Below are 24,948 nucleotides of genomic sequence, written 5' to 3' on the forward strand. Positions count from 1 at the left end.
AGCTGCAGCAGGAAGTCTTCAGCGGCGGCGAGGATCCGCTCCTGGACCGACACCCGCAGCAGCTGCGCGGCGCACATGTTGAGGTTCTACCGGCGCCACTCAGCCTTCCGGAGACAAAGACCGAGGCCTTCCGCTTCTGTTCTTCTTCTTCTTCTTCAAAACGAGCAGAGTCCAAGTTCTGTTCTCTGTGCCACTCCAGACTCGCTAACGTTTCCTTAACTCGCTAACCTGGTAGCAGCGGTAGTGATGAGTGGAGTGATCCAGGATTTCGTTTTGAAAAACGCGTATTGATGACGTATTGATGACGTACTTAGTGACGTCCAAAGCCTCGCCGACCGGCAGTGACCACGTGACTGATTCAGGACCTGGTTCTCTGGCTTGGCGTGAGATTCGAAACCAATCAAGCCTGATTTATGCTTCTCCGTCGCGTCGACGCGTGGTGACGTCAACGTCGAGGACTGTGATTGGTCCGCTCAAATTGTCATTTCCGGTTCAGTCGCAGCCCAACAACACCGCCATTTTCAAAGTTTCTGTGGTGAAGGCTTCAAGAAAAAATGGACCAAGCCGAAGAAAGGAGTATTCTTGGCACTACAAAGACTGACAAATGGCCAACAATTGTTGTCTGTGACCGGAAGAAAACCAAGGAATCCGACAAGAGCTCCGTAAACAATACAAAGACAAAGCCACACCCCCTAGCGGCTTGGCGGTGAAGAGCAGAGCAACGCGTTCCCTCGACGCAGAATAAACCAGGCTTTCCAGTCGCAGCTGTCTTACGCCCCCGTGCCAGATAAGGACCCCCATCGGGCTGTGCCACTCTGGAGGGAGCGCGTCTCACAGTCAGTCAGCGGAACCATGCGGATCCGGGCCGGAGCTGTGGGAAGGAGCGCCAATTGTATCGGGTTGTTGTTTTCTGGACTGCAGCAGAACAGGAGCAGCCGGGACTGGAATGTAGAAGTAGGTTATCTTGAAGTTGACTCAGTTATGGTGAACGATATTGTGGTTCAACACTTTCATGAGCTTTAAGGCAAACATATTTCATGAGGAAACAACGCCGGAATTGGACGGATTTCAGCGGCACACAACAACGTATCCGATACACCTCATTGGAAACCTGGTGGTCTCAGACTAAGAAACACCAGTCACCATGAAGAAAGGAACTTTTAGCTGAGGACTCATGTTCTTTTCTGCAGGTTGAATGTCGCATTTGTTGGACAGAAGCGTCTCATCTCAACAAAAGCACCTCTTCAGTGCTGAGGCATGATGGGGCCAGGCATGAGAATGAAGTCCCAGATCCACCAGGATGAACTCAGGTATACAGCCACTCTCCAACTGACTCACAGTTGCTTCATTGATCATTAATTCCTATTCATTTCTTCTCTACTTCATCTTTTACCATCCAGCTTCCAGGAAGCAGATGCTGGATGAGGCTCTGCTGAATTTCATCCTGAAGGACTGCCAGCCCCTCAGCACTGTTGAGAGGGAAGGGTTCAGGGAACTGGTTCAGGTCCTTGAACCTCATATGTTTGCCAACCAGAAAGGTTTGTGTGGAAATGATCTAAAGCAGTCGTTGATATCTCCAGTTTATTTCATCTTGAATTTCAATGTCTTGATTTACTCTGGGTGTCATTTTCAGACCATCAAACAAACGGTGGCCAAAAAGTACCAGGAGGAACGGGAAGGAGTGAAAAAGGAAGTCCAGCTGCCATGTGGACATCTGTGGACATGGAGGCTCCCTTGGCTCTGACCTGTCACTGCATTAGTGAGAATGAATGTGTTGGGAGTGCAAGACTTTCCACAAAGTCACCCTGCTGACAGTTTGGCCCCAGTCCAAAGAGGCATGATGGAGGACTGGGCCATCACCAACAAAGTCAAGTGTCTTGTGAGCGACGCAGCACCAAACATGACAGCATCCACTAGACAGCTCCAAATTCACCACTCAGTCTGCACTGCACATCGTCTGAATCTAGGAGTCAGAAAATCCTGTGATCAGATCCCCACTTCCATCATCAGACACAAAGCCAGGAACACTGTCACATCCTTCAGATCAGCACTACAGCCAAGGAGAAGCTGGCTCAGGTGCAGCAACAGATGGGAGGGCCAACCCTGAAACTCATCAGTGAGGTGCCAACACGCTGGAACAGCACACACAGCTGTCAGGGCTGCATGATGAGAGGGAACCAGTGTGGGAATGTATATCTAAATGTATGTCACTGAAACATACTGTATTGTATTGCCTCACACTTACAGCATACAAGGATGCATGGCGTGGGTGGAACTGCCTGAATCTCTTCTGCAATGGAAGTTTGGTCAACCGTGTGGAACATTCCTGCACGATCCCCTTTGAGTGTGAAAGTAGCATCAACACAGCACCACGTGGTCCACCAGCAGCTTGGATTTCTGCTCCTTGTCTTGTAGTTCCACTTGACTTCTCCAAGGGAAGAGACTGCAAATAGTCAAGAACTCTGGGAAATTTGGTGGCTGTGGCCTCCTCAAATTCCACATTGATGTGGACACCAGTTCAAAGTTTGAAGTGCAGTTATCAACTCTGCTCTGAAGTTGTTTCGTTAAAGGATAAATGATTTCCATTGTCCAATGATTTTTTTACATTCCAATCCTCTAAAGTGATGGACTGATACTGTAAATATGCAGAAATTCTCTATTGTTCAAAGTACAGATTCTGTGTTTATACATTGTCATAGTTTTTGTACTTGGAGAAACCAGAATCTAACAGGAAATCACTGTAGAAAGTTGGCTCAGTTTTATAAAGTAACAACTAAATAGCTTCAATTGACAGTGATTGACCTTAAACTTGGCTATTTTGATGGACTATGCTTGCTTTTCCACTGTCAAATGAACTTTTTTAATGGGAAATTCCTGCTCATAGACTGGTTTGTTTCATAAATGAACCAGTAAGAGCCCTGAACTTAGAGAAGAACCTGAAAGGTCCTTGTTCTTCATGTTTTTTTACGTGATGGGCCTGTTTTCCTGCAGTTGAATGCACATTTATCAACACTAAATGGACTGTAATTTCATCAGTTTGGACTGTGAAACCTTCTGTGTATTTTTACAGTTTATTCCATGTAATTTTTTGGAACAGTTAATTACTGTAATTTGACGGTGTTCATCTGGAAACTCTGCTGTCAGACTTTTTACTGTTTTTTTTACAGTTTTTTTTCTTGACAGTGTACACAGAGGTCTGGTGGTTGAGCCGGGGCATTTTTACAAGCTGCTACCCAAAATGAACGCATTTCTTCATTCAAAAGACAAAACGGTCCCAGAGCTGATTGACCCAGAATGGAAATGGCACCTCGCATTTTGTGTCTGTGTCCCACGACATTGTGTGTGATTGACAGGTCAACTGTCTGCCAGACAGAGTCTTGCCCCCACACAGCTGAGAAACGCAGCTCTCAGCAGCTGCCTCAGTCACACAGAAGATAGATGCATTTCCTGGTTGGCGAGTGCAGACACAACTTCTCTGAGTGCAGGATTCACTTCTCTCATTGCTGTTTGTTCACTCTTGAGGTTTTATTCCTCCACCAACCTGCTTCTGTCTGGAAAGAAACAAATAACTGGAGTGCTGCACATCAACAGACTTGGAGTTTGGACACGGACGAATGAAGTTTGGCTTTTTGTTTCTTCCATCAGATCAGAGCTGATAGGAAAACAATCAGGTGGTTTATTAAACCAGCAGTGAGCTGGACTTCAGCCCAGGTCCACAGTCCCACTGTCAGTTCACTTCAACATGAAAGAACAAAATCCAACCCTCACATGGCCTGGAAATAAATAGCAATTACATTACAACCCCTTTATTTCTCTCCTGTTCAGGTCCAGTTGGACTCATTCATCTCTATTTGGTAGGATTTCACTTCATGAGTTCAGAAGCATCTTCACATGAGACGCTGGTTCCTCACATTGATTGATCGTTGAATTCTGTCTTTGATCTCTGCATTCTGTGTTTGATGTCTGAATTCAGTCTCTGATCTCTGGGTTCTGAGCATTGATCTCTGACTGATTCTAAATTCATCAAAGGATCACATCAGCATCTTGGTCCAGACTCCAGATGGTGATTTTACCAAGTTCACCACAGTCCTTGTTGCTGTCTGCTGTTGGGTCACAGCAAAGTAAGGAAACAGCCTGACGGTCCTCAGGAGGAAATTCAACAGCCTCCAAAGATGGAGGTGAATCTAGACCTGCTCATGTTGGCCATCCTTGATGAACTTGGGCGGTACTGTGGTGCTGGGATGAGGTCATGGAGCTGATCTGGGAGCAGTCCTGATGTTAAATGCTGTGATGAAGGACAGTGTGGAGGCAAAATGGACAAAATGTGTCAACATGAAATAAAGTTGTAAACCTGCTTGAAGCCTTATTTTGTGTCTGATGGCCATTTTTAAAATCACTAATGATTTTTTGACTGAACATCCTGGATCCTGTGGTGCCTGATGAGGAGACAATTTGAGTACAGAGTTGGAGAAGAGGGTTTTTGGAGGGGAGATGATTTTTGCAGTGCTACAAGTCAATAATAACTGTGGCAAAATGTCATCATGTTTCAAAATGTCCTCACTAAGATGGTTATTAATTCTGTCTCTCCCTCATTCTCAGCTGCTACAGCCTTTAAAGAAACCCTTTGACTGGTGGATCTAACAAAGATCAGATGTTGTCTCCTCTAGAACATCAACAGTTTAACGTTGTGGGCAGGACTCCTACCTGAGCAGGGAGACCCCAATAGATTTCTAGTCCTGATAGGGAGAGGGAGCCTCCTGGGTGGGGAACCTGATAGGGAGTGGGACGATCCGCCCATTGTGGGTGATTGACAGGGCAGGTTTGATCCATGTTTTCATTTTCAAAAGTAATTTTGAATATTTGTGGAAAGTTCGCCCACCTTGAACATGTAGAAGATGTCTTCTGATAGTTAATCGACTGTTGTCACATTTAAGGATCACTGTAGCAGGTAAGATGAAGGCTACACAGGACCAGCTGGAGATACCGGGGATTGAACCCAGGGCCTCATACATGCTCAGCATGCGCTCTACCACTGAGCTACACCCCCTCTGGTAGAGTCACTGTTTAACTGGTGAATGAATTTCCAGTTGATTTTAGGAAACCTAGAAGTTCCTCAGGTGCCATCAATCTTAAGTCTCTCCTTCACTTTGTGTGTGGTTCAAAGTCAGTGGTTTCATCAGAGCTCAACAACAGAACAAGCTGAAGTCTTCTGGAGAACGAGGGCACCGATCCCACCACCTCTCACATGCTAAGCTAGCGCTCTACCATTGAGCTCCTTCCTCTGCTCAGCAACATAACAGATAATGCAGGTTGACCTTCAGGCTGCTGGGAGGTCAACACCTGAAATATTTCCAGGATTCTGTCGTGTTGGTAGAAACAGTTTGAGGGAAGAAAACCCTCAAACATGATGATGTCATTATTGAAGGCTTTACTGCTCCAAACCTTTGCTTGTTCTTCTGGGGTTGTGAGAGGTTCTGAGTGATGCATGGAAACTGAAGGTTTAGGCATCAGTTCAAAGTAGCAGGAGCTTAAGGGGACATTTCAGATTTGTTGAAGTTGAGTCCTACTGCCTTCTTTTTCATGACGATGGTGATGTCAGAGTTCTTGCTCAGAACGATCCATGCTGTTCCTCCTATTAGTTCTGGAAAGTTGGAGCAAAACGTCATGCAGGGTCACAGGGTCACGTGTTTTGTGTTATCAGCAGATTTAATCTATAGAGTGAGTGACGTGTGGTGTGTTTGTCAGGAGCTTAAAGACCAAAGTTGTTGACGTACAAGAGAAGTAAACACGTCAAAGCTGCTTCATTTTAATGAGTGAAACTGAACATTAAGAGAAGAGTGACAACAAAAATGGAGTCAAGAAGTCGTCTTCAAAACACACACACACACACACTCTCACAAACACACACACACACACTCACAAACACACACACACACACTCACACACACACACACTCTCACAAACACACACACACACACTCACACACACACACACTCTCACAAACACACACACACACTCACACACACACACACACTCTCACAAACACACTCACACACTCACACACACACTCACATAGTCATATACATGCAGTCAAATGCCAGTAAATTCTGAGTATTTTTGAATCCATTTTCATTTCACTCTTCTCTTTATGTTGCCCCCTGCTGGACAATAGTTTTAAGGTTAATGTGGAAAAAAAGCAGACAATAAATACGACTATTATTGAAATGTCGGCGACTTCATTCGATCTGAAAGTTCATTGCTGCCCAAACAGACACTGATACAACAGGCTTAAAGTCTACCTCCATCGGCTAAAGATGCCCCTGGATCATAAAGCACAGCTCGACTGCTGGCTAACATGCAGGCGTGGGCCCATCACTGAAATCAGCAGTCATGAAAAACTGTGTTGGCCTCCAGACCCAAGCTTGAAGAGGTTTGAAAACTGGACCCAGGAGAATTTTAACTGAAAACCCCTGCTCTGGAGGATCTGAGGGATGCATGACTGCCCTCTGTTGACCTGTTTAATACAGGAATATCTGAGAAGTACTGAGGACGGCAAAGGGTGCTGATTGGCCAGCAGCCCCACACAGGTCAAAGGTCACCCCTCACGGCGGACCAGTTTATTATAATAGTCACGACACCATCCGTTACAGTTGGGTTGGGTTCAGGCTCTTCAGCGCTTCTTATTTTTCCGTGAGCTCCTCCAGCTGCTGGTCCGTCTCTCCTCTTTTCTTCCTCTTCTGCTTACTTTTTTGTTTCTTTGTTCTTTAACTTTAAACAGAACTTCTCCTCTCCCCCTTTTCACGGTCACAATACTGTTGACCTCCCGTGAGCCTTGAATCTCCATCCTGACCAGCAGACAGAAGCCACCTTGTGCCTGAGAAGAGCATCGTGAATCCCAGTGGGAGCCACGGTCGTTGAGGTGGAGGCTTGGTAGGCCGTCCCCCCACCAGGTCGTTGGAGAGGTTCCGTACATTGATGAGAACAATCCAGCTGAGAACGTAAGCAGGTCCTGTTGGTTGTCGTGCTGTCACAGTAACAAAGACCAGTGCTGCGTCTGTTCAGGCCTCAACTCCTGTCTCACTGCCAGCTCCACCTGACTCCTCAGACTCTGCTCAACCTCCATTCAGGAGTTTTCTTTGTTTGGAGGTCACTGACCCTTCATCCTGAACATCTTCTCACCTGCTACCTTTGCCGTCCACTTGAGTCTCAGATAAATCTTTTGATTCATGTCTGATCCTCCATGTGCCTTCATTGCTTTACTGGTATTATTACTCTGTCTTACGTGCTTCCTTGTTTGTATTCAATCCTCTTAAAATTCCAGGAAGTGTTTCAACTGGTTTTTATATTTGTATGTAAGTCTCTGACCCTCAAAGAACTCACTGATAAGCTGGAACCTGAGACTGAGCGTTTCTCATTGGACTCTAAATTACAACCAGCGGTGCCCTGAGTAACAACTGTGTTAGCATCCTAAAGCTACATCATCACCACCAGCTGATCAAGTCACTACTCTGTACACAAGTCACTGTAACCTAGCAAAGTTGAACCTAGAGGAAAAGTACAGTTGAAGCCAGATGCAAACAGATGTTGATGTTTACTCTGTAGTCCTGGCAGCAAGTGTCCTTGGAGACGTCACTCCAGACACTCGCAGAGCTGACAGAGATGGTTTGACACAACTCATGATGTTACTGCACTGTAGAGCAGCAAGAAGGGAGAGAGGAGGAACAACTTGATTGAATAAAACAAAGACAAACAATCAAAGAGAGTCAGAGCAGAGGGAGCGGCCCTGAGTCACAGTTAATGATGGAGTCTGATGATCCATCATTCATCTCCTTTAAATGCTGTCAGGGAGGGAGAGCCGTCTGCTGGTGGTGGTGTTCATTCCTCAGTGGGAGCCTCTATGGTTGATGTTCTACTGCCCTCTGGTGGTGAGGCAGTGGGGATGCAGGTGATCTGCTGGTCTGGTTGAACGTGAGTGGACAGAAACCTTGTTGAGGTGACTGGGAGTTCCTGACTGTGGTGAGCTGCCTTGCTTCTCCTCAGGTCTTCATGGTGGCTTTCTGCTGGACTGTTGTTGAAGGGAACATGGCATCGTCTGATTTTCAGCTCTGACATCTGGACAGTGGACAGATGTGACATCATCATGGTCTCACTGCCTGCTTTGTTCATGGATCAATGGAACGTTGTGTTGGAACCTTTATTGTAGAACTGCTATGAGCTGAGAGCTCAGTGTTGTTGGAACAACGCAGCTCCACATGGGACTGATGTGATGAAGAGGTTTTTATTGAGCTGAAGCTGGAGAGCAACAATCAAAATGGAGCAGCAAACATAATGTCTGGTCTCTCTCTCTTCTCTTCCCCACCTCTCTGTCTCCTCTCCTCCCTCACCTCCATCTCTCTCCAGCCCTTTTTAGACAGAAAATGTGCCAAATTTGCGGCCTGGTAGAGGCGGGAATTTGCCGTCTTGTCTGTGTGAAATGGAGGCGTAATATTCCTCTTTTTAAAAAGACACCCTTGGTGGGCATCAACACTTGATGTGATGTGCAGCTCACACAACCTCAGTCATTAACAACGCAATGACTGAGGTTGGCAGAGCGGGGCAACAACAGACTCTTGAACTGAAACCCAAGATGGAAACCATCTCGGAGCAGTTGGCCACTCTGCGAAGAGGAGAGTGATGTTGAAGACAAGAAATTTGACTTTACAATTTGGATTGGACTGAAAGAGAAGACAGATTGGAATGTTTGCTCGTCTGCCCAAACCCACAGCTTCCTTATCGGCTGCCCCATTGTTTATCCTCCAGGAGAACTCCTTCTGCCTTGGTGACGTAAATGGCGCGTACTATCCTCCCTTCCCCTGTGTGTTCCTGACCCCTGCCTCTGCCCTCTCCACCTCCCTTGGGGTGGCAGCGCCGACCTTGTAGTCTGGCTGCAGGCCTCACTCTCACTTGCCTCCATTGGGACAACGGACTGTTCAAGTTTAGCGTACATACACAACAAATGTATATGTGCTGTCGTTAATTCTAAAGTGTACCATTATTACGATTGACCTGTAATAATTGTGACTGTTGTGATCGCTGTATAAGGCATTTGAGTGTGGAAGTGGAATTTCCCCTTGGGGATTAATAAAGTATCAATCTATCTGTCTATCTTTATTAAATCTGATTCCTCTGTCTGTAGTAACAGGACATGAACCACAGTCCTTGAAAGGAGCTGTCATGAAACCACTGCTTCAGAAGCCTCCTCTAGACCCTGAGGTTCTAGCCAACTATGGACTGACAGCTAACCTCCCCTCCTCTCTAAAATCCTGGAGAAAGCAGCTGCTAATCAGCTGAGTGACTTCCTCCATAACAAGAGTTGATTTGAGGGTTTTAGTCTGGTTTTAGAGCCCAGCCCAGCACAGAGACAGCACTGGTAGAAATGACTGGATATTTGTGTGTAAGCTGTAACTTCAGTCCACTACTATTGACTAGAGGAGAGGTAAAATTACGCCTGTGATCTGAGGTTTGACCCACAAAAAGAAACGCGACTTAGGAAAAGTTTTTGATCCATAATGATTCTATCAACAACTCGCACCAGCACTAGAATTGCAGATAACGTCAGCAGGACCAGACCCAATGGGTCCAAAACTGTCTCCAGTTGCTGGTAGCACCCTGGGTGAGCTGGGAAGGCCAAAGGTCCAAAAAAGTGAACCTCCCCTTCAAGACTGCAGCTGCTCCAGAATGCAGCTGCATGTGCATGGACAGGAACTAGGAGGAGAGACCACATCACCAATGCAGAACAGAGTTCAAAATCCTTCTCCTCACTCTTAAAGCTCCTAAAGGAAAATTCCAGCTAAAAAGGAACCTCAGGTGTGTTCTTGTGTTTTTATTATTTCAAACGACTGCAAATGGAACCCAGTTGTGGTAAATACTACTAATTAGCTCCCAACGCAGGTCGTGGGGGCAGCAGATAAGCAGAAAAATCATAACAATAACATCCACTCAAAATAGCAGAACACCTCTGTGGTGATCAAGTAGGGCCTCTACATGTCAACAAAAGCACTGAGAACTTTGAAAGAGTACAGAAAGTTTATTACATGACGGAGTTATAAGGACAGTTATAAGGTGTGTGGACAGCTGTAACACTTTAATTCACCTGTAGAAGAAGAAGACCTTCACTGTAAAAAAATTAATCCTGTGTGTTACTCCCGGGTGGTCAGGGACTAACGTCAGTCCTGGTCCTGATACATCAGAAATCCAACCAATCCGTCACATAGCAACCGCATATTTGTTTCACTAGTGCCCAGCGGCAACGCATTCTGCCTGAGCCGGACCACTGTGTCTGTGTGGGTGCCTGTACTTAGCATATACTGCATGTGTACTACTACAAAAAGGTACTTCACCAAAGGCTCCTGCAGTGTCATTTTCAGCAGGCTGCCTCCCACAACCCAAAGACATGCTAGAGACATTATCTGGATACTCTTGATCAACTTTAGAGACAGGGCGGGGCAAATGGTTTCTCCCCATTGTGTGTTCTCATGTGTCTTTTGAGATTTCCATTGTCTGTATATTTTTTGCTGCAAATTGAGCAGGAGAATGGTTTCTCCCCAGTGTGCATTCTCATGTGAGATGCTAGATTTCCCTTTTGTGAACATATTTTTCCACAAACTGAGCAGGAGAATGGTTTCTCACCAGTGTGTGTTGTCATGTGTGATTTCAGATGTCCCTTTACAGAGAATCTTTTGCTACAAACTGAGCAGGGGAATGGTTTCTCCCCAGTATGTGTCCTCGTGTGTGTTTTCAGACGTTCCCTAACTGAAAAACTTTTGCCACACACTGAGCAGTGGAATGGTTTCTCCCCAATATGTGTCCTCATGTGTGTTTTCAGACGTTCACTAACTGAGAATCTTTTGTCACAAACTGAGCAACGGAACGGTTTCTCCCCTGTGTGTGTTCTCGTGTGTTTTTTCAGATGTCCCTTGACTGAGAATCTTTTGCCACAAACTGAGCAAGGGAACGGTTTCTCCCCTGTGTGTGTTCTCATGTGTTTTTTCAGATGTCCCTTGACTGTGAATCTTTTGCCACAAACTGAGCAGGGGAATGGTTTCTCCCCACTGTGTGTTCTCATGTGTGTACCTAAACCACTTCTAAATCTAAAAACTTTACTGCATGTTGAGCACCTAAAAGGATGCTCATCCTCACTGACTTCTGTCTCAGATTCAGAAGGACCAAAGGGCACGTTCCTGATGATTTCTGATTCTCTTTCAGTCTGTACTTTTTGATCTTTTGAACTGCAATGAGTCCCTTCCTGTCCTGGGCTCAATTTCTGAAGCAAATTCCTCCTTGAGCCAAAGGGTTCCTTGTGTTTAGAGGAGGCCGTGTTATCAGGTCTGACCCAATCATCCTCACTGATTTCAGTCTCAGCTTCAGAAGAGTCTGACATCTGGTCTTCAGTCTGGGGTTGTACAAGTGGATCTGGATCTACCTTGCTGGCTGGTTCTGGTCCTCCACACTCTTCTCCATCAGCTTCTGTTTTCAGAGGATGAACTGGGCTGCTGCTCAGAGACTCTTCTTTCAAGTTCTCCTCAGTTAGACTCTGATGAAGCTGTGGGAACTGAGGTTTCTCTTCGTCCTCTTCACTCTTCACAGGGACCAGAGTGAAGGGGAACGTGGTGATATCAGCCTCCTCCTGCCCTTGAAGCTGCCCTCCCTCCTCACTGGTCCAGAGCTCCTCCCACTCCTCTTTAATGTGGGGGGGCTCTGGGTCCTGCAGCTCAGGGGGAACCTCTTCTTTAATCACCAGCAGCTGCTCCACATCTGCAGGACACAAACAGCAACATCAGAAATCTCTTCATTTGACTCTGAAACAGTGGAGCAACAGACAGAAACAGAAATCAACTCAATGAAAAGAGACGTCCTGCTACTGACGACCAGTCAGCAAACTGGACAAAAATCAGAATCGAATCGTGCGAGAGTCAAAGATTCCACCCCAGTTACTTAGTATTGGTGTTTCTCTTCCACACAAATACCCAAAAGCAGTAGCAATCCAGTGAACAGGTTCAAGGGTCTCAGCAAGATGGCGGCGACAGGGATGCATCCCAGAAACCTGACGGCGCCACCTACATGTTGATTAGGAAGCAGCCAAGATGGCACCCAGCAGGTCCTGAGCCTGGTGAGGTTTCACGGTTCTAAAAACACTATTAAACACTTCCATGTTGTTCCACTCCTGCTCAGTCAGAACACAAGGACCCAGATTATGGACACAACAAGACCGGAGACACTTGCTGGCTAGCATTAGCAGGAGTACCGCCTCCCAGTGTCCCGGTCAGTGTGTGGGATCCAGGGATGTCCTCTCCACTGGGAAAAGTGGGACAATTCTTGATGGCCGGTCCAGCCCAGGCCAGCTGGGCAGTGAACAAAAAGATTTTTTTAATAGGCCTGTATAGTTTCCATCATAGGAGGAACGGTGGTGCAGTGGTTCAGCCTGTCGCCTCACAGCAACAAGGTTCTGGGTTCTAGCCCCTGCTCAGGCACAGGATCTTTCTGTGTGAGTCTGCATGTTCTCCCTGTTCCTACGTGGGTTCTCTCCAGGTTTTCCGGCTCTGCAAAAAAGAGGTTTAACACAACGCCAACCCTTCAGTTTGGTAAATATCGGCTATATTGAGAGCTCTTATAATTCTGACTTTATTTTGTAAGTTGATCTCAGAATTGGACCGTCCAGTTAAGATCATTTCTGTTGTTGGTTCTCAAGATCTGGATGGATGTTCTATGTTATTGATTTACTTTCTAGTGATCAGTTTTGGTTTTCAAGACTTGGTGAAGGGATTTCTCTTTAAGAACCTGGCCGACCCTTTTTAGTTTTGTTGCTATTGGCAACAGTGACGAGTGTTCTTGTTGGTTTGAATATATTTGATGCAGGCCATCCAATGAAGGCAGATGTCAAGACTTAGTTGTTGTCATCTGATGAGAGATATATTTTTAGTTTTCTTTTTCATTTGGCCCCGAGGGACTGCCACCTCCTCCTGGTCAGGGGTTTGGGGCCTCAGGGACCCTCAGAGTTCCAGTTCTGGAACAAACTACGCTACTTTTTGTTAGCGACAGGCCCTGCTGTTCACACCATCGACGCTCAATCAGGCTGCTGTTCACACTACAAGATTTGTTGGCGCACAGGAGTGTTCAGACTACAGGATTTTCCCCGTCAGGAGGCGTGGCCAACTGCACAGCTGGCCAGGAAAGTCTTGGACGCAGCGCACGCCCCTTTCATTGTAAACATGGAGGCGGAGCAGAACGCAGCCCTCCAGGTCCTTAGTGCGCTACCATGGAGCCAAGAATCCTGTGTCCAAGGATGTGGTGAACCCTTCATAGAATCCATGCCCCTCCTCATTGTTGTTGTTGGCTCTGCGTCACTCCCCCACTGCCAGAGCTCCCATGTCTGCTGTCATTGGCTGCAGCTCCGTTTGAGTCACTGCCACAAGTCCTGATATCCAGCAGTGCTGGGTGTCCTTTTTTTTGGCCCACATCACATGTGACCTCCCAGTCCACTGTCTTGGATCTGTTCACCCTCATTACTGTAGTGTGGTGGTCATGAATGCCTCAGCCTGATTGGGGGAGGGAAGTCACTGACGCCTAAAATCTTGGAGTGAACTGGGCTTTAGCCTTCATGTGGGACCAGGTTGGACCGGTCTGAGGGTGAAGGTCTGACAAAGTGCAATCCAATTACATGACAACAACAGTGATCCAGAGACCCACCTACCCCCCCCCCCCAACACCATCACACCCTTTCCCGCCTCAGTCGCCACCATGTGCCCCCTTACAAATGCCTGTCTAGAACCGGCCCTGCTGCAGCTCCACTTCCTGGCTGAATGAGGGGCCCAGCAGGTCCCTGGGGGACTCACCTGCTCTGTCCAGCCTGACTCGGGGCTTCAGCACGGCATCGAGCAGCAACCTCTGCCGGCGGTTCTCCCGCTCGTACTCCGCCACGGTTTCCTCCAGCAGAGCCACGATCTGCTCCGCGGCCGCCGCCAGCCGCTCGGTGAGCAGCGCTCTCAGCCCCGGGACTCCAGCCGCTGAGTCTCCTTCTCCCAGCTGCAGCAGGAAGTCTTCGGCGGCGGCGAGGATCCGCTCCTGGACCGACACCCGCAGCAGCTGCGCGGCGCACATGTTGAGGTTCTACCGGCGCCACTCAGCCTTCAGGAGACAAAGACCGAGGCCTTCCGCTTCTTTTCTTCTTCTTCTTCTTCAAAACGAGCAGAGTCCAAGCTCTGTTCTCTGTGCCACTCCAGACTTGCTAACGTTTCCTTAACTCGCTAACCTGGTAGCAGCGGTAGTGATGAGTCGAGTGATCCAGGATTTCGTTTTGAAAAACGCGTATTGATGCCGTACTTAGTGACGTCCAAAGCCTCGCCGACCGGCAGTGACCACGTGACAGATTCAAGCCCTGGTTCCCTGGCTTGGCGTGAGATTCGAAACCACTAAAGCCTGATTTATGCTTCTGCGTCGCGTCGACGCAAACCCCAACAAAATCCTGCCTCCGTGTCGCGTCGACGCGTGGTGACGTCAACGTCGAGGACTGTGATTGGTCCGCTCAAAACGTCATTTCCGGTTCAGTCGCAGCACAACAACACCGCCATCTTCACAGTTTCTGTGGTTAAGGCTCCAAGAAAAAAATGGACCAAGCCGAAGAAAGGATTATTCTTGGCACTACAAAGACTGACAAATGGCCAACAATTGTTGTCTGTGACCGGAAGAAAACCAAGGAATCCGACAAGAGCCCCGTAAACAATACAAAGACAAAGCCACACCCCCTAGCGGCTTGGCGGTGAATTGCAGAGGTCTGATATGGACCATCAACAGTTGAACGTTGTTGGCAGGACTAGAACCTACGCAGGGAGACCCCAATGGATTTCAAGTCCATCGCCTTCACCACTCGGCCACAACAACCACATTCACACACATTTTTAGGAGACTGAAATTCACCAAATTATCTTTATTATTATCTTTATTATTATCGTTTTGATGTTCTAGAGGAGACAACATCTGATCTTTGTTAGAGCCACCAGTCAAAGGTTTTCTTTAAAGGCTGCAGCAGCTGAGAATGAGGAATTAATAACCATCTTAGTGAGGACATTTTGAAACAATGACAGAAAAGATGACATTTTGCCAGCTCTGCTCCTCCAGCCAGTGTTGGACAGTGACTTGGGAATCTGTATTGTTGAATATCAGACTCTACTGGTGAGTGGATGCTGTATAAATTCCATCCATAAATGGAGGTGGATCCTAAAAGGGCTCGTTGACTCAGGAGGATCTCTCCACCCTACAGACTGAGAAGGAATCATCAAAGATGGGAGTTGGAGTTCTGTGGATCTGTGCTGGATTCCTCGTCCTCACGGACCAGAAGTCTGTCTGAAATACGACACTGATTGATGATCTTTTCATGAATCTGAAAATGCTTCGAAACTTAAAGAGGAAAACAAATCTATCTTTTACAATCATTTTCATCATGGGAACGGACGTCTGCTGCGGCTGGTTTTTAAACGAGAGCAGGAAAGGACAGACAGCAGAAGGCAAATAAATAGAAGAAAAGACAAAAGAGAGAGAGAGAGAGAGAGAAAGATTGAGAGGGAGGGAGGGCTCTTGTGGGGCTACTTCTTCTTCCTCTGCTCCAGTTGGTTCCGCCCTGTCTGCTGGTGTCTCCACTGCTGTCACAGAGCGGCTGATTGTCACACCAAGAGACCGCAAGTGTCTCATGTTCAGTGTCTGGCACGGGACTTTGCAAAAGTAGGTAGTTATAGTTACTAGTTACCTCTGCCAAAATGTAACTGAGATAGTACCTGAGTTACTCCACTCTGAAAGTAACTACTCACCAGGGAAAGTAACTACTGCAAGAAGACAGACATGTCCTCCCTCAAGCCTCAAACAGACCATTGGTCCTGTTTGGTGTTCCAAGTCACACGTCTGGCCTTCTGTTTGAGGGGAGGAAGGTGTGGGGAACCCAACCCCTGGTTTACTGGGAGATTCATCACAGCCGACTTGGCACACACTTTGTTTGTCTCTGACCAAAAGACACAACAGGACCTCAGAGGACCGTACGACTCTTCATTTCTTTTCACCAGGAGAGAAGTCTTTGTTTTTTGGAAAATGGCCGATTGCAACGGTAAGCAATTTCTTTATGTATTGTTGTCTTTAACTGATGCAGTGATAAATTACTAGAGTGCTTTTCAACATTTGAAACCTTTTTTTGTTGAGGAAAAGTCCGGTGAGCCTCTCTGTATGATCATATCATTAACAAATAAATATTTGATTGAGTAAACAACTAAAACTTCAAGCCCATGACCTTTGCTTTCAAACACCCATATTGACCACGTGCCTTCTGTTTTAGGGGAGGAGGGGTGAGGAACCCCATCCCTGCCTTTGAGCTGCTCTGGCTGTTTGACCTCTGTTCAATGGTGATGTTATTTCTGCTTCTTTTTGACTGTATGGAACAAAACAAGCTGAGGGCCAGCGAGTGTATTCAGAGATGGAGGCCAGGCAGCTGGAATCTCCACCAGAGGAAGCTTCAGGGTGTGCAGGACCATACCTGGATCATGAAGACGGGTTCATGGATCGGGAACTTTCAGCCAAACTCATGGAGCGTCTAAGAACTGTTGTCTGACTGCTGCTCAATGCTGCCATGAACACACAGTGGACTGATGACTGGTGATGAAGCATTCATGTGAGAGCAACCACACGTGGGGAGGAAATACCTGATGACTATTTTGAAAGAGATCATGAAAACATACGATCCAGGCTTTGGAACAGAAACCTCATCTGCACAATTAGAAAGGACCTGTTCCTGAACCACAGGCTCATCAGTCCTGCTAAGATCACGGGCGCTGCTGAGACACTGTTGGAGACACTGTTGGAGACACTGGCGCAAGCAGGGGTGGCACCAAGAGCGACTGGTGACTATTGGAAAGTACACAGGTAGGTGACCACTGCTGGAACATTCATGCTGAACAAGCAGGATCTCAAACATTGGTATTCTACTTAGGTGGCGCTACAGAGTTGGATGTACTATTTTGACTACTCTGACTTTGCCTACATGCAGGAATGCTGCCCAGGTCCGTACACTGCTAATGGGACTGATGGGTGCCCTCAACCTTGCATGTCCCCCACGACTGTGCTACACTTCTGAAGTGTTTCAAAAACTTCTCTTGGATCTGGATGGACTTCAACTGTCCCCCAAAGTCCACGCATTAAAGGTGAAATTGTCTTGAATGAAGATTTGAAGTGACAAACTTCACAATGCCAAACCGATGAGGTCAGGTTTGAATGGATGAATGTTGCAGTTGAACAAGATTTGAAAGCACTTTGATGAAGCGTTTCAGGAGTTCTTGTCACGCTCACTGACTGTTACACACTTACGCTCACACACTCTCACACACTCACTTTACAGATGTGCGGTACACACACGGTGAAGAGGTTTTTGCTAAGAACATTTTTGTTTTGTTTTTTTAAGAACATTTTGGTTAGTTTTTTACTGAAAGTACTTGTAATACATTGATTCTTAAAAATAAATATGTATTTGTACAGTATTTTAGTTGTGTGATTTATATATGTATGTGTGTGTGTGTGTGTGTGTGTGTTTGTGTAGGGGAGAGTGGGGTATTGTGAGACATTGGTTAAAGTGAGACTAATACCATGGGGCACAAAGTAAGTGTTTCTGTCCCTTAGTTGGCCCGTAGGGTCAGGGTTCACTCAACAGGTAGCCTAAGTGGTTCTGTCCCAAGTCCTCTTCCTGAGCCTGTCTACCTGGACAGTGAGGACCAACAGGACATCCTTGGTGCCTTTCTGAAGGCAGGACTTCATAGAACACCAACACAACTGAGCTTCACGGATGAGTGCAGTTCATCTTTGGTGTTCTAGTTCCTGAGGCAGGCCTCACCATGGATATATTTTGGTGTGTCCCAGTTCCTGGACTTTCAAAGCCTATAGAAACAGCATGCCTACCATGGTGCTACTGGTGTATGGACCTGTGTAGAATGGCTTGCTGTTCTGTAGTAGTAGAATGGTATATTTAAATGATATATTTTGAAGGAACTACTCTCTTTTGGAAGGCCATCATGGACGGCCTGACTGAGCTGCAGAATTGGTCCATGCAGGAGGCTGAGCAGGTCTTCCTCTCTGGTCCAGTGTCTCAGCACAGGTCAGAGTAGAGAATTAAAACATGAACACAAATCTTTATCAGCTGTTTACTGATATCAGTGACTACCTTCAAGTAAGAGTGTTAGTGAATGGACCCTTTTTAAAGTTTATGTTATAATGTTTGAAAAATGATGCTCACAAAAACACAATAAAAGTGTTTGTGGAAAAACGATTCCGTAGATTTTATTGCCATTTTAAGAGTTCAAGCATATTTTGATGACATTGTTTGATATCATGACTCAGTTACTTTAGCAGGACCATCGTGACATGAAATCTTCCTCATCATCCCATATCGACCCTCAACCCCTCACACAGAACCAGGAGCCCTCAACTGAATGAACCTTTAAAACTGAGAAGTTGGACAGGAAGCAGTACTTTGGTGGAATGAACCGTTAAAACTATAAATTAGAAAGTATTTTGGTGGAACGAACCTTTAAAACTATAAATTAGAAAGTATTCTGGTGGAATCGTAATAAACCTTGAATACTATAGTTAGAAAGTATTTTGCTCCCATCCAACTCAACAGGTGGTGTTGTAGTGAACTGCAGCTCTCTGGTGTTGCAGGAATCTCCTCTTGAAAAGCTTCACAGTTCAGAGTCGTTCCAGAATCTAGGAGCAGAAATTAAAGTCTCCTACGACGAGGATGGGATTGGAACCCACACCTGCAGAACTCAATGGATCAGCAGTCCATCACCTTAACCACTCGGCCACCTCGTCTCCTGACCACCATGAGGTGCTGCTTTTTCTGAGCCTTTTAAACAGCTGAACTCTTTGGAGCCCAGTTGTCAGAAATGGACCCAGCAGGAGCCACTGAACACAACTCTGACATCATCAGGCTTCTTCCCAGCAGCTTGGTGCTCCAGAAGGAAGAATCCAGACCATCGCTACATCATCAGAGTGAACACCAGCTGATGTTTACCAGTTGAACAAGCCTTTGACTTCTAAATGACATCCAAGCTCAGATTCTCTTGTCCTGATAGAACAAGTCAATGTTGAAGAAGATGAGAGCACCAGTCTCTTTCATCCAATGCTGGAACAGCGCTAGACTGAAGGTTAAAGGCAAGTTTTGAACTGAAGAAGCTTCTTGGACCTCTAAACTTCTTAACTCACTTTCTCCAAGAACTGCGCCTGGACGACGGCCGTTTCCAGCGGTACTTCTGGCTGACGAGGTTCCTGTTCGATGACCTGTTTGTGAGGATCGGTGCCAGAATATCAAGGACCGACACCAACTCCAGGCTCCAGGACCGTTGACATGACTTCCCTGACGCCAGGGGAATCTCAACACTGACCGGCTCTCTGGACTCATTGTCCTGAGAATTTGTCACAAAAGTTGAATATTTTCAAATGCATGAATACGCGTCTCTCACGTTCCCGGCGAGTACACACACACGGGTTCAGCTCTCTACATGGACTTTACATGTGAACTTGTTGCACGAAAAATTTGTGTCACGATTGATGTGAACATGCCTTAAGGCTGTGTGGGCTGACATCACAGTGAAATGACAGAGATCACAGAGCCTTTGAGATCACAGGCTGAGATCCTTTACTCCCTAAAATGAAGAAAATTAATGTTGTGTCTGTGTTGGTGTTGCTGCATCAGTTAAACAGTGACTCCACCAGAGGGGGTGTAGCTCAGTGGTAGAGCGCATGCTGAGCATGTATGCGGCCCTGGGTTCAATCCCCGGCATCTCCAGCTGGTCCTGTGTAGCCTTCATCTTATCTGCTAAAGTGATCCTTAAATGTGACAACAGTCGATTAACTATCAGAAGACATCTTCTACATGTTCAAGGTGGGCGAACTTTCCACAGATATTCAAAATTACTTTTGAAATGAAAACATAGATCAAACCTGCTCTGTCAATCACCCACAATGGGCGGATCGTCCCACTCCCTATCAGGTTCCCCACCCAGGAGGCTCCCTCTCCCTATCAGGACTAGAAATCCATTGGGGTCTCCCTGCTCAGGTAGGAGTCCTGCCCACAACATTAAGCTGTTAATGTTCTAGAGGAGACAACATCTGATCTTTGTTAGATCCACCAGTCAAAGGTCTTCTTTTTAGGCTGTAGCAGCTGAGAATGAGGGATTAATAACCATCTTAGTGAGGACATTTTGAAACATGATGACATTTTATTGACTTGTAGCACTGCAAAAATCATCTCCCCTCCAAAAACCATCTTCTCCAACTCTGTACTCAAGTTGTCTCCTCATCAGACACCACAGGATCCAGGATGTTCAGTCAAAAAATCATTAGTGATTTCAAAAATGGCCATCAGACACAAAATAAGGCTTCAAGCAGGTTTACAACTTTATTTCATGTTGACACATTTTGTCCATTTTGCCTCCACACTGTCCTTCATCACAGCATTTAACATCAGGACTGCTCCCAGAGCAGCTCCATGACCTCATCCCAGCACCACAGTACCGCCCAAGTTCATCAAGGATGGCCAACATGAGCAGGTCTAGATTCACCTCCATCTTTGGAGGCTGTTGAATTTCCTCCTGAGGACCGTCAGGCTGTTTCCTTACTTTGCTGTGACCCAACAGCAGACAGCAACAAGGACTGTGGTGAACTTGGTAAAATCACCATCTGGAGTCTGGACCAAGATGCTGATGTGATCCTTTGATGAGTTTAGAATCAGTCAGAGATCAATGCTCAGAACCCAGAGATCAGAGACTGTATTCAGACATCAAACACAGAATGCAGAGATCAAAGACAGAATTCAACGATCAATCAATGTGAGGAACCAGCGTCTCATGTGAAGATGCTTCTGAACTCATGAAGTGAAATCCTACCAAATAGAGATGAATGAGTCCAACTGGACCTGAACAGGAGAGAAATAAAGGGGTTGTAATGTAATTGCTATTTATTTCCAGGCCAGGTGAGGGTTGGATTTTGTTCTTTCATGTTGAAGTGAACTGACAGTGGGACTGTGGACCTGGGCTGAAGTCCAGCTCACTGCTGGTTTAATAAACCACCTGATTGTTTTTTCCAATCAGCTCTGATCTGATGGAAGAAACAAAAAGCCAAACTTCATTCGTCCGTGTCCAAACTCCAAGTCTGTTGATGTGCAGCACTCCAGTTATTTGTTTCTTTCCAGACAGAAGCAGGTTGGTGGAGGAATAAAACCTCAAGAGTGAACAAACAGCAATGAGAGAAGTGAATCCTGCACTCACAGAAGTTGTGTCTGCACTCGCCAACCAGGAAACGCGTCTATCTTCTGTGTGACTGAGGCAGCTGCTGAGAGCTGCGTTTCTCAGCTGTGTGGGGGCGGGACTCTGTCTGGCAGACAGTTGACCTGTCAATCACACACAATGTTGTGGGACACAGACACAAAATGCGAGGTGCCATTTCCATTCTGGGTCAATCAGCTCTGGGACCGTTTTGTCTTTTGAATGAAGAAATGCGTTCATTTTGGGTAGCAGCTTGTAAAAATGCCCCGGCTCAACCACCAGACCTCTGTGTACACTGTCAAGAAAAAAAACTGTAAAAAAAACAGTAAAAAGTCTGACAGCAGAGTTTCCAGACGAACACTGTCAAATTACAGTAATTAACTGTTCCAAAAAATTACATGGAATAAACTGTAAAAATACACAGAAGGTTTCACAGTCCAAACTGATGAAATTACAGTCCATTTAGTGTTGATAAATGTGCATTCAACTGCAGGAAAACAGGCCCATCACGTAAAAAAACATGAAGAACAAGGACCTTTCAGGTTCTTCTCTAAGTTCAGGGCTCTTACTGGTTCATTTATGAAACAAACCAGTCTATGAGCAGGAATTTCCCATTAAAAAAGTTCATTTGACAGTGGAAAAGCAAGCATAGTCCATCAAAATAGCCAAGTTTAAGGTCAATCACTGTCAATTGAAGCTATTTAGTTGTTACTTTATGAAACTGAGCCAACTTTATACAGTGATTTCCTGTTAGATTCTGGTTTCTCCAAGTACAAAAACTATGACAATGTATAAACACAGAATCTGTACTTTGAACAATAGAGAATTTCTGCATATTTACAGTATCAGTCCATCACTTTAGAGGATTGGAATGTAAAAAAATCATTGGACAATGGAAATCATTTATCCTTTAACGAAACAACTTCAGTGCAGAGTTGATAACTGCACTTCAAACTTTGAACTGGTGTCCACATCAATGTGGAATTTGAGGAGGCCACAGCCACCAAATTTCCCAGAGTTCTTGACTATTTGCAGTCTCTTCCCTTGGAGAAGTCAAGTGGAACTACAAGACAAGGAGCAGAAATCCAAGCTGCTGGTGGACCACGTGGTGCTGTGTTGATGCTACTTTCACACTCAAAGGGGATTGTGCAGGAATGTTCCACACGGTTGACCAAACTTCCATTGCAGAAGAGATTCAGGCAGTTCCACCCACGCCATGCATCCTTGTATGCTGTAAGTGTGAGGCAATACAATACAGTATGTTTCAGTGACATACATTGAGACAGAAGACCTTGGTTTATTGGGTGATGCTTATTGACATGCCAATTGGATTGTGGTGCCAATATGGCTGACTTGGTCGGTGTAAATCTTATCATCACAAAACAAAGTACACACAAATGTTCAAATTACTTTTCTAGACTTTAGTCCCCAAAGGAATTTTAGGCACCTGAAAGTGACTTTCATAAATCTGTGTGTCTGTGTACAGTACATGTCCCCAAAATGGACATTAAAATTATTGGTCCCCAATCTCAAGGATAAAATGATGCCACAGTGATGTAGGAAGAGTTGCTACTATCCTCAAAATGATGCTGACAGGAATGTAGTGAGAGTTTCTGCTTACCTCAAAATAAAGCTAGAGTGATGTAGTGAGTTGCTAAAAACCTCAAAATGATGCGACAGTGATGTAGTGAGAGTTTCTACTAACCTGAAAATGATGCTACAGTGATGTAGTGAGAGTTACTACTAACCTTAAAATGATGCTACAGTCATTTATTGAGGGTTTCTACTAACCTCAAAATGATGCTGTCAGTAATGTAGTGAGAGTTGCTGAAAACCTCAAAATGATGCTACCGTAATGTAGTGAGAGTTGCTATGAACCTCAGAAATGATGCGACAGTGATGTAGTGAGAGTTTCTGCTTCCCTAAAAATGAAGCTACAGTGATCTAGAATGAGTTGTTAAAAACCTCAAAGCGATGCAAAAGTGATGTAATAAGAATTGCTACTAACCTAAGAAATCATGCTCCAAATAAAGAAACAAAGAAAAAGAAATGATCCTCCAGTAATGTAGTGAGAGTTTCTACTATCCTTAAAATCACAACAGTCATTTATTGAGGGTTTCTACTAACCTCAAAATGATGCTGACAGTGATGTAGTGAGTTTCTACGAACCTCAAAATGATGCTACAGTGATGTAGTGAGAGTTGCTACTAACCTCAAAATGATGCTACAGTAATGTAGTGAGAGTTGCTACTATCCTCAAAATGATGCTACAGTAATGTAGTGAGAGTTGCTTAAAACCTCAAAATGATGCTACAGTGATGTAGTGAGAGTTGCTACGAACCTCAAAATGATGCTACAGTAATGTAGTGAGAGTTGCTACTATCCTCAAAATGATGCTACAGTAATGTAGTGAGAGTTGCTACTATCCTCAAAATGATGCTACAGTAATGTAGTGAGAGTTGCTTAAAACCTCAAAATGATGCTACAGTGATGTAGTGAGAGTTGCTTAAAACCTCAAAATGATGCTACAGTGATGTAGTGAGAGTTGCTACTATCCTCAAAATGATGCTACAGAAATGTAGTGAGAGTTGCTACGAACCTAAAAATGATGCGGCAGTAACGTAAAGAGAGTTCCTTAAAACCTCAAACTGATGCTACAGTGATGTGGTTAGAGTTACTACGAACCTAAGAAATGATGCTCCAGTGATGTGGTGAGAGTTGCTAAAAAGTTCAAAATGGTGCTGACAGTCATGCAATGAGAGTTGCTACTGACCTAAGAAAAGATGCTACAGTGATGTGGTGAGAGTTGCTCCTATCCTCAAACTGATGCTTCAGCAATGTGGTGAGAGTTGCTACTAATCTCAAAATAATGCTGACAGTGATGTAATGAGTTGCTACTCATCTCAAAATGATGCTACAGAAATGTAGGGAGAGTTGCTACTGATCTATAAATGATGCTACAGTGATGTAGTGACAGTTGCTTAAAACCTCAAAATGATGCTACAGTGATGGATTGAGAGTTTCTACGAATCTCAAAATGATGCAAAAGTGATGTCATGAGCTTTGCTACGAATCTAAGGAATGATGCTCCAGTGATGTGATGAGAGTTTCTACGAATCTCAAAATGATGCTACAGTAATGTGGTGAGAGTTGCAACTAACCTCAAAATGATGCTACAGAAATGAAGTGAAAGTTGCTACAAACCTAAGAAATGATGCTACAGTGATGTAGTGAGAGTTGCTTAAAACCTCAAACTGATGCTACAGTAATGTAGTGAGTTTCTACGTAGCTCAAACTGATGCTACAGTGATGTGGTGAGAGTTGCTAAAAACCTCAAAATGATGCTACAGTGATGTCATGAGAGTCTCTACTAATCTAAAAATGATGCTATAGTCATGTAGTGAGAGTTGCTTAAAACCTAAAACTGATGCTCCAGTTATGTAGTGAGAGTGGCTTAAAACCTCAAACTGATGCTACAGTGATGTTGTGAGAGTTGATAAAAACCTCAAAATTATGCTACAGTGATGTAGTGGGAGTTGCTACTGTCCTCAAAATAATGCTACAGTAATGCAGTGAGAGTTGCTATGAACCTCAAAATGATGTAACAGTGATGTAATAA

At 45.3% G+C, this 24,948-nt stretch overlaps 1 protein-coding gene and 3 non-coding genes across 4 annotated transcripts in view; 1 reads left to right on the plus strand and 3 right to left on the minus strand.

Moving 5' to 3' along the window:
• Window positions 1-24,948, minus strand: part of LOC147272324 (uncharacterized) — a 59,395-nt gene that overhangs the window by 2,310 nt on the left and 32,137 nt on the right. The window contains exon 2 of the mRNA XM_086208790.1: window positions 10,608-11,104. Within this exon, the coding sequence (XP_086064916.1) occupies window positions 10,608-11,104 (497 nt within the window). The remainder of the gene's footprint in view (window positions 1-10,607; window positions 11,105-24,948) is intronic.
• On the minus strand, window positions 4,976-5,047 carry trnaa-agc (transfer RNA alanine (anticodon AGC)). Its single transcript has one exon. It is a non-coding gene; the product is annotated as a tRNA-Ala (tRNA).
• On the minus strand, window positions 14,835-14,916 carry trnas-uga (transfer RNA serine (anticodon UGA)). The gene has a single exon. It is a non-coding gene; the product is annotated as a tRNA-Ser (tRNA).
• trnaa-agc (transfer RNA alanine (anticodon AGC)) lies at window positions 19,781-19,852 on the plus strand. The gene has a single exon. It is a non-coding gene; the product is annotated as a tRNA-Ala (tRNA).

This window comes from Aulostomus chinensis, chromosome 1 (genome assembly GCF_037954235.1).
Source record: "Aulostomus chinensis isolate RoL2024-O1b breed Wild chromosome 1, RoL_Achi_v1.0, whole genome shotgun sequence".
NCBI classification, from domain to species: Eukaryota; Metazoa; Chordata; class Actinopteri; order Syngnathiformes; family Aulostomidae; genus Aulostomus; species Aulostomus chinensis.